General features: G+C 41.5%; 3 protein-coding genes across 3 annotated transcripts; 1 reads left to right on the top strand and 2 right to left on the bottom strand.

Annotated features, from left to right (window-relative positions):
- The first annotated feature begins 1,615 nt into the window (after nucleotides 1-1,615).
- Nucleotides 1,616-2,850, top strand: LOC116161840 (zinc finger protein 28-like). Its single transcript, XM_031475313.1, has 2 exons — nucleotides 1,616-1,747; nucleotides 1,802-2,850. The coding sequence occupies exon 2, from the start codon at nucleotides 1,808-1,810 to the stop codon at nucleotides 2,795-2,797; it is 990 nt and encodes a 329-aa protein (XP_031331173.1). The 5' UTR covers nucleotides 1,616-1,747; nucleotides 1,802-1,807; the 3' UTR covers nucleotides 2,798-2,850.
- A 1,514-nt stretch (nucleotides 2,851-4,364) lies between these two features.
- LOC116161484 (uncharacterized protein K02A2.6-like) lies at nucleotides 4,365-9,225 on the bottom strand. Its single transcript, XM_031474838.1, has 2 exons — nucleotides 8,237-9,225; nucleotides 4,365-7,584 (listed from the first exon to the last, which is right to left on the bottom strand). The coding sequence occupies exons 1-2, from the start codon at nucleotides 9,223-9,225 to the stop codon at nucleotides 4,365-4,367; spliced, it is 4,209 nt and encodes a 1,402-aa protein (XP_031330698.1).
- A 2,504-nt stretch (nucleotides 9,226-11,729) lies between these two features.
- Nucleotides 11,730-15,632, bottom strand: LOC116162222 (DNA (cytosine-5)-methyltransferase 3A-like). The gene is made up of 8 exons (XM_031475774.1): nucleotides 15,239-15,632; nucleotides 15,053-15,183; nucleotides 13,448-13,495; nucleotides 13,330-13,394; nucleotides 13,025-13,275; nucleotides 12,443-12,679; nucleotides 12,068-12,388; nucleotides 11,730-11,978 (listed from the first exon to the last, which is right to left on the bottom strand). The coding sequence occupies exons 4-8, from the start codon at nucleotides 13,353-13,355 to the stop codon at nucleotides 11,767-11,769; spliced, it is 1,047 nt and encodes a 348-aa protein (XP_031331634.1). The 5' UTR covers nucleotides 13,356-13,394; nucleotides 13,448-13,495; nucleotides 15,053-15,183; nucleotides 15,239-15,632; the 3' UTR covers nucleotides 11,730-11,766.
- Nucleotides 15,633-17,990: the final 2,358 nt, after the last annotated feature.

Here is a 17,990-nt window from a genome sequence, read left to right as displayed (position 1 = left end):
AGAAGAATCTGAAGAAACGGAAGTTCCTTAAAGAACGTGAAGAATCCGAAGAATTTAAAGAATTCAAAGCATCCAAAAAATTGTATAAATTCGCGAAATTTGAAGAATGTGAAAAATTTGAAGAAACCAAAGAATGCGGTTGGTCCGAAGAAGAAGAAAACGGTGAAGAATATAAAGACAAATTTTAAGGATCTGAGATATCCGACGAATCTGGAGAATTTAAAAAATATGAAGAATCTGAAGGTTCTCAAATAAGTGAAGAAATCTGAACACCTCAAAAAATGTGAAGAATTCAACTAATTCAATGAATACGAAGATTCCGATTAAATCACGGAATTAAAAAAAAGTAAGTCCGAATCATTCGAATTCCATCAATCTGAGGAATATGAAGCACCCAAAAAGTCTGAACAATTTGAAAAATCTGAAGATAGAAATCGCACGAATCTCGAGAATTTAAAAAACAACTAAAGAATCTGAAGGTCCTGAAAAACGTGAAGGATATGAGGAATCTATCTGAAGAGGTCGGAGGTCGGGTGTTCGAACCTGAGTTAAGGTGAATTTTTCATCTGTGGCGGAGATGGAAATTACCTTAGACCAGTTCCGAGCATTCTACCGGCTACTCCGAATTAGGTTTTCCTGCAGTTTTCCTAATTTGTAAGGTAAATACCGGAGTAGTATAGACCATCTTAAGACCTTCTGCAGAGGCACCTCTAAATAGCATTGTGCGGGTCACTCTGTAATTGGGCGCATGCCTGTTGAGGGCCCAAAACAAGAGAGGGATAATAAAATAAAATAAAAATAAAATAAAAGACCCTAAAAATGTCCGAAGAATTCCGAGATTTCGAGAAATCCGATTAAATACCAAGGAGTCCGAATAATTCGGTAAATGAAAAGAATCTGTGAAATCCAAATTCCCCAAAGAAACTGAAGTATCCCCAAGAATTTGAAACATCCGAAGATTCCGATCAATTCTAAGATACCTGCTGGATCACAAGTATCGGAAAAAATTTGAAAAATCGATGAAATCCACGGAATTTGAAGCAACCGAGGATCCGAAAAATCTATCTAGGATCTGAAGAGCCTAAAAAATTTTAAGCTCTGTTTTAAACGGATGGCCGTTTTGACCAATGAGGTTGAACCACGTTTTAGTTTGTTGCCAGTTGTTCAAGCGGCGCGTCGCCACTTTGAGGTCAACTCACCTACTTCGGAAGTGGGTCAGATGGCATAAAACGGAATTGAATTTGATGTCAATTTAGAAAGTTCAGTTAATATATAATAAAATGCTACTTTGAACAATTTTAGGAATTGAAGGGTAATTTCAATCCACTTGAGATTACCATGGCATAACACCCGCAAAAGTAGTTTTTAACGTGAAAAAACCACAGACTACGGATATCATCCACGTGAAACGACGATACGGCGTTGCCGTCGTGGCAACTTAATCGCCACAAGACGTTTTTTTACTAATCGTTAATTTAAATTCAATGTTTTTTTACAATTCATATCCAAAAATCTATTGAGATCTCCTCATATTTATCAATTCTCTGAAAAATCATCTTGCGAAATGTGACAACCGCGCTTGAATGAATGTTTGTATTGAGACACAGGTTATCTATTTTTATTTGTAGCGAGCACATATTTTTCAAGCACCAACAAAATTCATTTATAAATTGGGACTAGGTACATCTACACCAAAAGCTTAAGTGATTTATTTTTACATTTTTCTGAATATCGGTCATTGGTCCAGGTAAGTGTCCCATGTTCCCGATTATAGGATTTGAAAAGAATTTTTATGCCACAGATTGTCATGGATGACAACACTGCATTGGTTAAAATTGAACCGAAACAAGAGGAAGAAATAAATTCATCCCTTGAAAGAAATATGTTTGTTGCTAATGATTTTTTCGAAATCATAAAAGAAGAACGAAACGAAATATTGATGAGCAAGGAGATCAATGGGAAAGAAACGGATATGGTAATATTTCGATGTAACGTTTGTGATTTCACAACGGGTAATGACTCGTATTTTAAAGGACACCTCTTGACGCACAAGGATACTCATAAATGTGCAAAGTGTGATTATGTAACAAACGTTAAACAGTACTTAAACGCGCACATCTTGATTCACAAAGTATTTAAATGTGCGAATTGCAAGTACGCAACAGATACTAGGGAAAGTTTAATGCGACATTTCCTAAAACACAATACCGCGCAACTTTTTAAATGTGGCTTGTGCGATTATGTCACAAATATTAAAAGCTGCCTTAAGACGCATGCAATAACGCACAACGTTTCGAAAGACTTTAAATGTGGTGTTTGCAATTATGCAACAAATAATAAGTACATTTTGAAACAACATTTCTTAACGCACAGAGATTTAAAAGACGTTAAATGCGATAGTTGTGATTATGCGACAAATACCAAGGTGAATTTGCAACGCCATCGCATAAAACACATTGTTTCAGAGGTTTTTAAATGTGACGTTTGCGATTACGCCACAAAATTTAAAAGCCGTATTAACACACATCTCTTAACGCACAATGATTCGAAACATTATAAATGTAATGTTTGCGATTATGTGACAAACGTTGAACGGTATTTAAAAAAACATCTCTTGAATCATAAATTGAACGTTTTTAAATGTGCTAATTGTAATTATGTAACTAATAGAAAACGCAATTTGAAACAGCATGTGGTTTTGCATAAGGCGTCTAAACATTTTAATTGTGTAATTTGTCATTATGCCACTACTCGTAAAAGCGACTTGAAAAAACATGTCGTAATACACAAAGATTGAAAAGGTTGTAAGTGTGATTGATTTGATTGTTTTCAATAAAAGCATTAAATGTGTTTCTTTTGCCACAAATGTGGTTTTAAATCGTAATTAAAATGCCTAGGTACGTAAAACATATGATTTGCATTTGAATTATTATTGTTAATTAGCCGGACTCTCCAGTCCTGGGTATCGATTCCCGAAGTTAGTCGATATGCTCCGTGATGTGCATGTGATGTGACCGGCTGCCATGACGTCATGATCGTATACGATAGGGATAAGTTCAAGTTTAGCTGCATTCCCGAATCGCGAACAAACTGTATGCGCTAACCAATCACAGACAAGAATTGAACTGTCATTTGTCAGTTTTGTATTTTGTTTCGTTTTTGCATTAAGGATACTGTTATTTAACCAGAAAATCCTCGAACAATTCCATGTTTTATTTCACAGAAAATATGTGAATTTATAGGTTAGGGCACTGAATAACCTCTATAGCAAAACAGCTGCAAGATCCGTCCTGTAGCTGCAACTGCGCATGACTTTCACGCAACGAGTGGTCTTGACCAGTCGTTGCGTTCGATCAACTTTTCGCTCGATGTGGTAGGTTCGAGAATGCAGTGACATTCACGTTCACATCAAGGTCAGTCGATGTGAACAAAGCACATCTTCGGGAATCGACGCCCAGAAGGTATCTGAAGATCGTGTATGCGGTGTACTGATCTTAACCCAACCCCAGGCTCGAAGTGAAGATGACAGGTTTCACGGCAAAGTGGCAACGTTGCAATCCCAGTATCAAAACACGGTTCCCGTTCAAATTTCAAACAAAAGAATGACACGTGATCGGATCGTCTGAGGTAGGACGCCTTTACGTTACACGAAGCTAATACAATGACTCGGGACTCAGTCGGGCAGGAACGCTCAAATAAAACGCTTTAATGTCTGCGAGTTTATTTATTATAAACTTATTCTGAAAACCCGGGAATTTGGTTGTGGTACATTAAAAGTAAAGCAAGCAAAACCTAAAGGTGCCGCACTCTCGCAAAAGCAGACTACCAAGGAGAAAAAGAGCGCGACTTGAGAAAAACCTTGGCCTTGAATAAAACCCAAGCTATGTTAATCACAAGCAAATTAAAACACCAACCACCTAAGCAGAACACGTGCCACTGCCTTAATTAATGAATGAATTCAAGTAGCAGGGTACGTTTGAACAGTATGCGTAGAGTATTCGTCACAACATGTCATGTACTTCCCTTTAATCGCGGCTAGAAGGCAACTCACTTTTTAGTTAGCCATTGGGTGGTGAATGTCGTATTGTTCAGTGAAAACAAAAGACGGGAACGAACATACTTTTATTTAGAAGACTCCAACCCTCATACTAAAAATAATACAATGCACAAACGGGTGGCCGTGAACCGCTCGCGCTTCAACGTAGGTCATTCACTCTCTACCAGCTGTGGCCGACTGCCGGTCGCTGCTCCCCGCCCGCCAAACGCGCCCCGTCGTACTTTTCCTAGCGCGCACTGAACTGACCCGGAAACGCCGAAACGAACACACCGATCACTTTACCACATTCCTCCCCCACCAAACAAAATTAGTCTTGATATCGTGCCGGAAGAACTCGGGTCCTAGGCGGGTTTCTACGCACGACCGGTGAATCTTCCCTTTTTTTGGGATGCCCAACAGTGGATGTCGGAACATGCGTCGACCCCTCTTCATGGAAACTCCCAACCGGCGATCCAACCACCCTCGGCGACTCACATTTTAGTGGTGTTCCCTCCCTCTGTTCCGGCAGTAGAACTACCGGCAGCGCCAATGTTTGCTGACTGTTTTGTTCGTGCTCCAGTAGCGCCTGGGGCGAGACTGGGGCAGCCTCATGGTCGACGATCGCACCCGGTACGTCCAAGTCACTAAAATCCGTTCTCTCAATACGACAACGTAACTGGTCTGCGTGTTTCCTCTTCATTACTCCCTCCGAATCAACAACGTACGAATACGGCGCCGTCCTCTTTGTAATGACCCCCGGACTGGATCCTTTTGTAGTAGGGTTGTTGATCCAAACAGGGTCGCCCGCATCAAACTCGTAAAATCTTGTCCTTCTGTCGTGAAGTCGGGCCTGGTGAAGTTGTTCCTTTTCTATGTTTCTGGTGACGTCAGGCTTCAGTTGATCAAAAGGAGAGCGTAGAAGGCGACCAAACATTAATTCGGCCGGTGTCCGATTAGTGGAGCGCTGGTTAGTGTTCCGGTACATAAAAAGAAAACGTGATAAACGGCGCTGTGGGTTTGGCTCTTCCATGACTGACATCTTCTCTTTAAACGTTTTTACCATGCGTTCGGCTAACCCGTTTGACTTCGGATGGTAGGGTGTGACCCTAATATGTGTGATCCCACTCTGTGCGCAATAAGTTTCAAATTCGTTGGAAACAAATTGAGGTCCGTTATCTGAAACGATGAACTTAGGGAGCCCCAACCGACTAAAAACTTCCATAAGTGCTGTGATTGTACGCTCGGAGGTAGTGGTCGACATAGGAACAACCTCCAACCACCTGCTGTAGGCGTCGACTACAATGAGCCACCACTTGTTTTGGAACGGCCCGGCAAAATCGATGTGTACGCGACTCCAGGCTTCCGCCGGTGGTGCCCACGGAAACAGAGGTAAGTATTGTTCATTTCTTTTCGCTCGTTGGCATGGATAGCATTTTCGCACAAAGTCTTCTATCGCAGTATCGATCCTGGGCCAATAAACATGCAGGCGTGCCAGGGACTGCATAACACTGACGCCCGGGTGACCGTCGTGTAGCATTTTTAAGATTTCCAATTGGAGGCCGGCCGGCACGCAAATACGACCCTTCCACAAAAGAATCCCCTCTTCCACAGATAGCTCCTCCCGCTTCTCGAAGTATGGAATCAATTCCGCTGCCAAATGTTTCTTCTCCGGCCATCTGCCGCTTGTGTAGTCGCAAACTTTTCTCAGCACGGGATCAGCCGAGGTGCCGCTTTTTAAAGTCTTTCTGGTCACGCACAAATGATGAAGTCTGAGATGTAGAAGCTGACTTCTTTTAGGCTCTCCTGCCTCTTCCTCAGCGGACCGCGATGTCATGGCTATCGGTAAACGCGACAGGGCGTCTGCAGGTGCGTTTTCTTTGCCACACTGGTACTGTATAGTGTAGTTGTAGCTATTCAGGATCGTGGCCCAACGGAGTAGCCGATTGCTAGCAATCTTCGGTGTGGTCCGGTTTTCACTAAAAATGTATTGCAACGGCTTGTGGTCCGTTACCAGGAAAAAATGGCGGCCATAGAGGTAACTGTTGAATTTAGACACTGCGAAAATAATGGCCAGGGCTTCTTTGTCAATGGTGCTGTAACGCCCTTCCGTGTCCGTCCACGTGCGTGATGCGTACGCGATAGGGCGTAAGGTTCCATCTGTGAATTTGTGTGAAAGCACCGCCCCCGCGCCTCTGTTAGAGGCATCGGTGCAGACATAGATAGGGAGCTTTGGATCATAATGCACCAAGGTGTCGTTTGAACACAAAATCGTCTTTAAACGTAAAAAAACCTTGTTGTCCTCTTCAGTCCAATCCCATCTTACGTTTTTCCTTAATAGCCGGTGTAGTAGTGCACACTCCGCATGTAAGTTTGGTATAAAACGACCATAGTATGTGATGGATCCCAAAAATGATCTTAACTCTGTGGTATTTTGCGGGGCTGGCATCCCTTGTATTGCTTCAATCTTGTCGGCTATCGGATGTATGCCAAAACGATCAATCACATGCCCTAGATATGTGATACTGCTCTGGAACCATGCGCACTTTCGACGCTCTGTCTTGATGCCGACTGCCTCTAAGCGCTCTAATACTTGTTTCAGACGTTGAAGATGTAGTTCTGGTGTAGGTGCGGTTACCAGAATGTCGTCCAAATAGCAGACAACTCCCTCAATCCCAGAGAGCAGTTGGTCCATTGTGCGTTGGAAAAGCGCAGGTGCAAACGATACTCCAAACGGCAACTTCTTGTAAGCGTAATACCCTTTGTGAGTAGCGACCACAAGGTATTTTCTGGAGTCAGGGTGCACCTGGAGTTGTAGGTATGCGTCCTTCAAATCAATTTTCGAAAATTTACGACCCCCGCAAAGTTTAGCGGTTATCTCTTCGAAAGTAGGTAGCGGATAGTCGTCAACTTGTACGTAGGGATTGATCGTCACGTTAAAATCTCCGCAAAGGCGCACGGCGCCATTTGACTTCACAACCACTACAATAGGTGAGGCCCAGCTAATCGAAGTTATTGTGGTGTCAACCAACTCTAAAACTCCCTCATTTACCAGCCTCTCGATCTCTGCGTTTACCTGTTCCCGCAGCGCAATGGGTACGGGCCTCGCTCTGAATGCTTTTGGACGCACATCCTCAGAAATGTGTATCCGTGCTGACGGTCCCCTAATAGTGCCTATTCTGTTTTCGAAAAGTCCCCCATACTGGGACAGAAGCCGCTCAAGCTGCAATTGCTCCGGGTGCTCCGTGTGTCCTGATGGCCCTAGCCATTCCTCGCGCTCCCCCCCCTTTACTGAACAGACGCGCGCTCCAGGAGGTAGGGGAAGCCCAAACGCTAGACACCAATCAAACCCAAAAAGCGGAACATCATTACTGTTTACGAAAGTCAAAGGCAAAGTTTGAATTGTTCCAAATGCTGCTACGCGTACGTGCGCTGTACCCAACGTGTCAATAGGTAAATGTGAATAAACCACCAGGTCGAGCGTCGGAGTCGGAGTTTCGGCTTTCCCAACTTCTCCCAGATACTTCTTCCAGCTACTGATTGCTCCGCCCCTGGATCATACAACATCGCAACGTCAAGTTCGTTAAGTTTTAAGGCGGGTTTAGGCTCGTACGCAGAACGGCGCTGCTGCAGAAAGTCGCAGCCGCAGGTAGTTCGAGACCATGTTGATATACGGCCTTGTTTACGCTTGAACGCACCAATACAAAACGTAGGTTGCCGCAAATATGCTTGTCTGTAGGAGACGCAGAAGTTCGCAGAATTTAAACTTTGTACGCAGTTGTTTGTAGTCGGGCGTACAGCTCTTCTTGATCCTTTGTCACCATACTTGAAAAACATTTAGAAACCTTCCAAATTTTCTCCTATATTTGTTAACAGGTCTTACTGCCCACCGTCGTACCCTCCTTTGAGTATGCAAGAGCCCCAACTCATTACTTAACGCCGTTAGTAACAGTATTTTCTTTAATTTAATTCTCTTCTTGTCTGCCATTGCAGAAATTAATCAAAAATCTGTTTTTTCTATTCACTTAACCAACCACGTTATTTAACGACCAAAAGAGGTTAGGTTTTAAATGTCAATTTCGACACTTGAACACTGAGAACAACTGCGTACCAACATAAACAGATAGATCACTAGTACACACGGGGGCGTACTTCTGCAGCTGAAATTTCCACTCACTTCTGCAACGTGTGCATTCTGCGTACGAGCCTAAACCCGCCTTTACATCGAGGAACGCTTTTTTTCCGCGTACCGCGCGAATTGCCGAAATATTCGAATCCGCGCTAAAATGTTCTTCGTCACTACTCTCGTTTGACTGTCGTCTGTCTCTGTCCTGAACGCGAACGTGCCGAACACCGCCGCTTCGCTGTTTGTTTATCAGCTTTGCTCGACCCGACGAAATACACGCACGCGCAAAATGTCCCCGCTTACTGCACGCCGCACAAGTCTTGTCCCTAGCCGCGCACGTCGCCGTGTTTTTATGCACGTCATAACCGCAAAATATGCAATGTTTTTCTATGTCCAACCGTAACACGACCCTATTCTCATCCTTACTAGTACTAGGTTTAGGAAAAGAACGACTTTCTACTTGTTTAACCCGAAATGCTGTTGCCGATTCAGGATGTTTAAAAAGCGTCATTTCGGATAATTTCCGCCCGTGGATACTTGCTTGCTCAAGTTGTATTGCATAGGTTTCCACCTCGGACAACTTTGCTGCGTTTGTCGTGTATTTTAAGATTATTTCTTGCTGCCATGCAGGTTGGTTAATGCCGATTACAAGCTGGTCACGTAGGCGCTCGTTAAGGTTTTCTCCGAATTCGCAACTTCCCGCCAAACCTCGTAAAACTGACAAAAACTGTGTTACCGATTCGTTTTCTTGCCTGCAGCGCATAGAAAATGCTACCCGTTCCGAAAGAACATATGTTTGACGTTTGTAATGTTTGTCTAAAACCGCTTTTAACTCGTCATAAGATTTCGACACGACGCTGTTCGGTTTAAAATGATCCACTAAAATCTTAAATGAGATCGATCCTACCTTAGCCAGGAACTGGTTTCTTTTTTCTTCTGCTTTGCTGGCTGTGTTGAGCCCGTGTAATGTTAATTCTACCTCGAAACGCTGTATGTAATACGTCCATTCCTCCTTTTCCGGATCGAAACTCTCGAAACGTATGTGTGCCGCCGTTGCTGTAGCCATGTTTTTTCAACCCACTCGGTCGCCAATCTGTCGTATTGTTCAGTGAAAACAAAAGACGGGAACGAACATACTTTTATTTAGAAGACTCCAACTCTCATACTAAAAATAATACAATGCAAAAACTGGTGGCCGTGAACCGCGCGCGCTTCAACGTAGGTCATTCACTCTCTGCCAGCTGTGGCCGACTGCCGGTCGCTGCTCCCCGCCCGCCAAACGCGCCCCGTCGTACTTTTCCTAGCGCGCACTGAACTGACCCGGAAACGCCGAAACGAACACACCGATCCGATCACTTTACCACAGTGAACCTGGTTATTCGTTAGGTTTGGACCAGTGCCTTCGCTTGATTGCCCTCCTGTTTCACGGTTATATTGTTAGGGATTGGGCTGGCATATTTGCCTATTAACCCGTAGCGCAGTTAAGATTGTTAGGGGCAACACATTCACTCATTTATTGATATGTCACCTTACTAGTTATTCATATCATTGTATATCGAATGGAGTGGTGTGAAGTTTGTAAAACCATGTCTGATCTATTATTCATGTTGTGACGTAACAATAGGCGGTTATGACAATACACAGTGTGCTCGTGGGGCCCCCAATTATACTCAGTTTCCACATAATGACATTGGTATAAACCCCAGACTTCCGGAACTACTACCTGTGCTTCGTAACACTCCCCTGACATCGGCCACGTAGCGATACAAAACTGAAGATGGTTAAGAGATGGGTCGCCGCCCATGGGTAGGACGGCCTTGATTACAGCACTTCGTCCCTAAAGTTGGGGGTTCGAGGGTCCTCGGATCCTTTTATGCCTTAGCTCTAGAATACCTTTCTATTCTAGCGTCCGAGCTCCCTCTCACGGTAGAAAGATATGAGTTACATAAAAGGCACACGCATTCGCGAATGTTACGGAGTCACCCTAAACTAAATACACCTAGCATTGCATGCCCTACTTCACGGAAGTCGAGGTTCTACATAGGTACACCCCGTGCACCGTGTAAGTGAGTGGTCTAAACCTGAGATATCGTAGACTTCCACAAGCACATGGATATTAGTTAACACCTCGCATGTTGTAAATTACATATTAGCACAGTGGTAGATGGAAAATATCTGATATAACAAATGGCACAATTCATATAAGTACATAAGAGTAAACTACATAAAACTTTACCCAACACCATTGAATAAAAACACTATAAGAAGCTAACTTATGGAAGAAAGCGCGACAAATTACAATCCTTGCAATTGGTTGTGACCGCCGAACTTTGGGTAATAGGAGGAAGCAAATTCTCATTCTTCCAGTTCAAGAATGACTCTATTGACAGTGTTCCATTATATTCTCAGTTCAAACTCTGTCGCGCTTTATTTCCAGGGGTTAGGCTTACTTATAGTGTTTTTATTAATGCCCAACACCAAAGTTGTTGAATCCTACGCACAAACACCAAAAACAGAGCTAAACTCTATTAATACAACTTAAAATACAATAAGCCCACCACCAACAAGCTTTAACAAACAACAAGTGCTGAAGTGACGCCAAGCACTCAAATCCCCAAACATCCTCCGGAAACTACCAAAAAAATATCGACAGGTAGTGATGGCGGTGGCTCATGTCCACAGAATCCCCAACTACTTGACCGGTTGCATCCGACGTTGAAATATACAGGGTATTTAAATGGATATAGACATATATAGTATATACTGTGAATTTTGTTTATATTTTAAAAACGTAATTTAGTCCTGAACGGCGCCTCATAGTATTGTCCCACCAATATTAATTACAAAGTGCTGCCGCCAGATGTCCCACTGTTAATCTGAATAGCGAAAAACCTTATATTGGTTTACACTTTATTCACAGAAAATCAATGATTACGTTCCTTTAACGAGTCATTCCAAATACAAAATACTTGCCGATAAAAAATAAAGAAACAAAATTTGCCTCTTAGTGGCGCCCGCATGCCACGTTATTAAATCAGGCCAACAAAAAAACGATACGTCGTTTTTCGCCATTGTTTGTAGTAGTCACTTGTTCCCCAGTGTTGCCAACTGTAAAGTATAGGGTAAGTCAAAATTTTCGGTGTTGGTTGGGGTCGCCTAAGTTACAAATCGCCCAAACTCTGAAACCTTATTCAATATATTGCACTCCAGGTCATTGCTTTGTTTTTATCTACCACGAGAGGGCCCTGCTTTAGTCATTTCCTTCACGTGTCACTACCTGATTTTAAATTTAAGTGGGATCTGGTTACCGCTCAGAACTTTCTGTGCTAAAGTATTAGGTTCGCGGTAAACCTGGCGGTTAAGTACACTACAACCTTTGTTTTTGTCTAAAAGGACAAACAAAAGCTGTCGGTCGATAAAATGCCAGAAACGAACTTTCAAAAAACAAGCACGTGTCACTCAACGAATTATTGCCGTGTCTAACGTATGTGCTGTAATTGTTTAGTATGAAATTCCAAATCAGAAACATATTTATTTATACATTACAAACGAATATTTGATTTTCCTCGACATAATTGCACATTAAGGTATTAATTTCGTTGGCAAACTAAGCCACACAAATTTGCTGAAAGGGGGTAAACAGATACATAATCACGGGTATACTTCTTGCAGCTTGCAACGCTCTTTTCCTCTGAGTCGCGGACATATTCCAAATATTAAAATTGCTGACGGTAAATCCGAGTATCTTTTCAAGCTCGGCGATGAACTCACTGCTGTTGTTGTTTTGTTCATCACTGATTGGAGAATCGCAACTTATCCCTACAAATGGAATTTAAAAGAAAATTGAGTGTACAAGTTGCCTAACCCATATGTTATCCCTCTATACCTATGCCCTTTATTGCACTTACTTTCAGATATCACTTTCTGCGAACTAGTAGCCGATTGACAGGACAGTAAGTCTCCTTGCATGTTGTTTCGTCTTACAGCAATAGTGTGGAGTTGCAAGGGTAAGTTGCCCCAGAAAAGCCTCTCTTTGTGTTGAGGCGAAACGTAAATGGTATCCTGCATAAACGGCTCACATTGCAAATATCTGTTGATCAAATCCTTAGGACTGAGTCCCTCAGGTGTAACATTTTCGTATAACCAATAAAATCCATTTTCATTACATTTCGAAACTAAGCAGAGTATTCTATAAAATTCTAGAAAAGGATGAAACATGCCGTCGAAATCTAGAAGAAGAGGTGGTGATCTAGACCTTGACGCAAGTACCTAATTGAAATTACCAACGCTCTCCTTGGCCTTGCGATTGTCCAAATCCGCCTCAATGCATGGAGGTCCTCCGATTACCAAGTGTATGGGTGACATTCTCTTCACATCCTCTTCTGTAATAGATGTTATATCGCCAACATTGATTACCTTCCCTGAAGAGCTGTGTGCGCTCACATTTATACACCCTTTGTCGGTTTCAGACGCGTAGTACGCGTCCATTTCGATACCTAACTTGCTCAACGCAAAAAAACCTGAAACCCAAATCCAAGTTTGATATACAGGGTGTTTCGAAATTCGCGCCTACGGACTGTGGGACGGTGCTATATACAACGAAAACTCGATAAAAAGTTCCTCTACCAGTTTTTGATCAGACCGGCACTTATTTTTGTTTTTAAAAATGTGTTATTATTACGTTTAACCAGTGGCAGTGGTAGGGGGGGGGGGCGGAGATTTTTAAAACCGCGGTAGCTCGAAAAATAGCAGTCTGATGGAAAACTGGTAGAGGAAATTTTTGTTCAGTTTTTGTCGTATAACACCATCCCATAGTCCGTGTGCGCGAATTTCGAAACACATTGTACGAGAACGTCAGTAGTCACCTGTCGAAATGCCATCGAACAATGAGAGCACTCGAATTTTACTTCCACTTATCGAAGGAGCATTTACAAGAGGAATTTGGTTACCCTCATCGAACATTTTATCAATGCGAAGGATATGGTCCGGTCTTATTGAAAGCACGCCCACTTGCTCTTGCCGAGTGCACAGAAAGCAAATCCACTTTTCCTCCCCTGTAAACGATTCCCAAGTGCCAGCTTTGAAGAAGTCATCCACGCAATGGACACAGTAGGCTCTGAAAATAGATCAAGTTACGGTACCCGCCAATCGACCGCGCCCGAAACAGTACTTGCCACAATAGCCACTCTCGCACATGATTGTGTGCTCTCCGTTTCCGCAAATGACGCAAAAGTGCTACGGCAAGTACATAATTAGTATTTACAGTGCGTTACTTAGTCGGCACTTACGTGAAAGCCATCCTCGCCGATTTTTTGGAGTGTGTGCTTCAATCTAATCTGTAAATTACAACAAACTTTTCAAGCTTTCAGTTTTAAAAATTATTTTTTCAACGGTGAGAAATTTACACATGTACCGCTTCACAGTACACATGAACGAAAGTATGTCTGGAGATAAAAGCGATAAACAGTACGCGTTGGGAATAAAACGCAGGCTGTGTCAAGTAGGTAAGCGCGAGCTCAACCGTGTTGCCAGTTGTAATAACCGCTGCAACGGGCAGGTAGAAAAACAAGAGAACTCGACGACTTCACGACTGTGCCGTTCAACCGGCAGAATACAAATAGCCAACGAAACAAAGAAGCCGGTATTGGCAGTTTGACTTAGAATGTGAAGGTTTCGCAGCTCAATTTCGAACGTAGGAAGGTAAAATTTGATGCATTTTATAGAATTTCGACCGCGTAGCCGAGAAAGCATTTTTAGTTTAATCATAATTGCGATAAAGTGCGAGTTATTGGAGACTATATTTTTTTAATAATATTCCTAAAGGAACCGACCTGTGAAAATCAATTGCATGAATCAGATTTATACCGTATTTATTGATAATAATTGAACCCGGACAAAGGAGTTTGGTTATTTTCTTTCATTAGTTGGGAATTCGCATTTCATTTCAGTGATACTATTCCCTTGGTTGGATTCAAGGTAAAGGATGTTTCAAAGCCAGCCCGTTTAAGTGAAATTTTTGTCAATTTTATTTAAAAAGCCTTTACAATTGCAATTACTGTATCTCAGCAATACTAGAAGGGGGTCCTCTAATAACTTTGTTCTTCTGATGTTTAGTATGTGAATCTTTATGATAATGCAATGTAACTTGCATTCTCACCTGCACTTTTTTGTGTTCAATTATTGGTGGCGGATGCTGGTGTAGAAGAATGCCATTTTGAAGTTTTTTTTTAAATGTACATTGAGGTAGGAAAAAACGAGACGAAAACGCAGACGCAGACGAAAAACCAGATTGGTGTCTGAATAAGTTGAGATGTTTCACCCTGTATATACAACCTACGATGATGCACACATTTTTTTTACCTTTTAGTCTCGAGAGCACGAACGCTTCTAACGTGACAGCCATCTTGGTTTGAGCCGTCGTCGAGAAAGCATCGTGTAGTGAAGTTTATTGTTTTTTTTCGCGTTATTTAATGCAGGTAATTTTTGCATTTCTTTCGAATTTACTTATATTTTGTATACATTTTATGTTTTTTCAATCTTAGTTTTTGAAATTGACACGATTTAACCAGAATTCGGAAACATATGATTGAAATTGTTTTCATTTATGGCGCAAATTTTTGCTTAATATATGGTTATGAGTGGGTACATGGTCTTGGCCCCAAATTGAATTTATATATTTGGTCATGCATTTCAATATGTGGAAATTGTCAAATTGTTTGATGTGTGTACTAACAATTTCGTCGTCACGGGGGTAACCGCGCGTTAGTCACGACACCTAATACCGGGACTAACCTCGATTCTCAACTGTAGGCTTGAATTTTCTGAACAAAGGGCAAGTTACCTATATCGGGGGCGAGATCCTGCTAAATGAAATGAAAATATAGCATACTTACAAAGCATTTTTTACAGAGATCGCCAACAAATAGAGGATGCTCATGGCACAGTTCGTCATCCGCGTAACATCCAAGACACAAACGGACATCTACCAGGGTTTCACCTTTTGACAAGAGTTTTCGAATAAGACCTAAGATTATAGATGAAGCTTAAAATGCCTGGCTTTAAAAATCAAGGTTACCTACCTTTATAATTCTTTGGACACGTCTTTTTGTGGGCCTTAAAATTATTATGCTTCTTCTCCAGAGCGTTTTGAACAGAGGTAGGTATATCTGTAGATATAAAAGATTAAGTTAAATCAGCAGCACGCTTATGATTGATATTGATATTGTGTTAAGTTTTTCCTTCAAGTCGTTTCGGTTTTGTTGATTACAGAAAAGGAACCAACGCAAACTTCGCGATCACCGTCACTTTTTAACCAATCGCAAACCCGCATTCTTATCTATTTCTCGTCGGTCTATGCAAAAGAGGAACGGGAAATTGAACGGTTCAATGTTATCTCCACTCAAACCCAAGCTTTTCTTTAAAATGCGCCTTGGTTGGAAACTAATTTGTGATTTTAGTTTTGAAAAATCAAGGGTGCCTTTGAAATGTTCAACTGGCCAACTAAGAATGCGAGGTACTGTATCTGAGAATCTATCTATCGTAGAGGCTTGCGGTAAAAAAAATTATTACTAAAACGGCCACGAGCAAAACCTGGAACATATTTTTAAGTTTCTGAAATGACCCCTAGGGGGCGTAACTGCAATCTGGAATCTAAAGTCACTAAATATAGAAAGTACCGCAATCCATTGGGCTCGTGTGTTAGGAGAGAGAACGCATGATTTTTGCCCAAAAATGGCGGAAGTTACCAGATTCTAGTAACTTTAATGTTAGAGATTGTTCCACCTGTTTGGAGATATCTGTATATATTTTATAAAACATGACAGTACTATGAAGTTAGGTTATAAAAAAATGACAGCTAGTCAGATTTTATTTGTCAATTTGGCAAGTTGGCAGCAAATTTGCCCAAAAATGGCGGATGATTGCGGTACTTTATATATATCTAGTGACTTTACTGGAATCTAAAAAAGTGATGTTTCTGTGAATTCCGCTATATTAACCTAACAAAAAAATGTCCGGTCTTTGAAGTCGACGATAATCTGAACAATTTTTGTTTGACAATTTTTCCTGTATCTCTAAAAATGAAGTGGTGGGGGGTATTCAAAGGTTTCCGTAAAGAACACCCTGTATCTTCGAAACGGCTGAGCCGATTTAAACAAACTCGGGTTAGTTCAAAAGAGCTATTCTTCAGCTACAAATATTACACTATTTGAAGTTTTGTTAGTTTCACATATCGCCGCTTGAGGGCTTTTTTCGACATTCCGACAGAAATGGTTAATTTTCTCAAAAAAATTAAATGCATTGGTTCGATGCATTGGTTCGATTTTTTTTCATGAAAAAGTAGCTAAATGATGCCTAAACAAGTTCGCGAAAACAGCATCTCGATATCAATCACTTTTTTTAGATTCCAGATTGCAGTTATCGCCCCCTAGCGATCATTTGCAGAAACTTTAAAAATAATTTTCGAGGTTTTTCTCGTGGCCGTTTTAGTAATAATTTTTTTTTACCGCAAGCCCTCTTAACGATGTACAGGTTCCCAAGATACAGTACCTCGGCTTCTTATTTGGCTACCCTGTACTTTTTTATTTTGGAGATTCGTGAAATTTCGGACATAAATTCGAAGACAATGGATGCGGTTTAGGTACACACAAATTAATATAGACATTGCGCGGAATTAAACACATAACGTAAACATTGTCAGTTAAAAATTCGACACGCATATTCATTTATATTCATGAACTTTGATTGACGAATCGCAAAGTGCGAACTTATCTGTTCATATCTTTGATTGGTAGAAGGCCCCGAGACTGCTGAACCGTGTAAATTAGGAATGTACTTACGAACCAGTATGTCAACTTGTTCAAAAACTTCCTGTAGATTAAAGAATCGTCATACACCAACAAATACGAAACCTGGACGCTAGGGTGATTTTCAACAAACTCTATGGAAGATCGACGCCACGTCAATAATAAATCTGTAACGTTATTTATATAAATTCGGGTTCGATTTATATCAATATTTATTAATCAAAACTACAACACTATAAAAACCGTACAATTTATATCGATTATTATATCACACACACTTCGCAATTTATATTTCCGTGCTCGATGTTTCGTCCGTACTCGTTCGATAGTAGACTAACTCGATGTTCGGTCCGCAACCATTTATACACGCAAGCAATGTAAGTCCAGTACATTCTCGAATGTTCCTACAACTTCCACTATCGCGCGCGTAGAAAATTCCAGAGAATTCTGGAGCATTTCCGTTACACTGCCCCCTTCTTAATTCTGGACGTCTCGTTCAGAAACTGCGTTAGTATTACTTTTTAATGCCTCGTGTCGGAATCTGCAGTCAGAGCCTGCCCGACAAACACCTTTCTTGAAAAAGTAACAGTCCACAGTTTTGCGGAGGGTCGTCCCCTGTGGGTTGAAGCAGCATACTGTAATTCGAACGCTAGTGTTTCTAAAAATCACTTCGATCATGGTTCGCACTATTTTCCAATCCAACCCATCTAAACCACATCCAATCTTCGGGATCGCCAAGCTATTTATGTCATAGTATGCCATGAGTTTCCTTAAGCTTTTTAAAGCAGACCAGAGGTTTTCATAGGTGGGTTTGCCTTCTGACGTTTTCTTTGAAACCAAGTAGAACAAAGAGCGTTGACTATTTTCCAAGCGCAGTACTTTACCCACTCGTGGTCTTTGCTTTAACAACTCGTCGATTCTTCCAAATCTTTTCCGGAATACGGAAGCTATACCTCTACTCATGCGAAGGTCTTCGGCGACACAATGGGCGATGGAAACGTTAATCGGAAGCTCAAAAATATTTTGA

This window comes from Photinus pyralis, unplaced genomic scaffold, assembly GCF_008802855.1.
Source record: "Photinus pyralis isolate 1611_PpyrPB1 unplaced genomic scaffold, Ppyr1.3 Ppyr1.4_LG10, whole genome shotgun sequence".
Lineage (NCBI taxonomy): Eukaryota > Metazoa > Arthropoda > Insecta > Coleoptera > Lampyridae > Photinus > Photinus pyralis.
The sequence above is the reverse complement of the archived record's forward strand: the minus strand, read 5'-3'. Positions and strand labels throughout refer to the sequence as shown.

Coding starts and splice junctions, on each gene's coding strand:
- LOC116161840 (XM_031475313.1), top strand. CDS start 1,808: ATGGATGACAACACTGCATTGGTTAAAATTGAACCGAAACAAGAGGAA.
- LOC116161484 (XM_031474838.1), bottom strand. CDS start 9,225: ATGGCTACAGCAACGGCGGCACACATACGTTTCGAGAGTTTCGATCCG. Junction 7,585..8,236: donor GTAAAGGCGGGTTTAGGCTC/GTACGCAGAATG, acceptor TGTATGATCCAG/GGGCGGAGCAATCAGTAGCT.
- LOC116162222 (XM_031475774.1), bottom strand. CDS start 13,355: ATGTGCGAGAGTGGCTATTGTGGCAA. Junction 12,680..13,024: donor GTTCGATGGCATTTCGACAG/GTGACTACTGAC, acceptor TTTGGGTTTCAG/GTTTTTTTGCGTTGAGCAAG. Junction 11,979..12,067: donor GCAGAAAGTGATATCTGAAA/GTAAGTGCAATA, acceptor TTCCATTTGTAG/GGATAAGTTGCGATTCTCCA.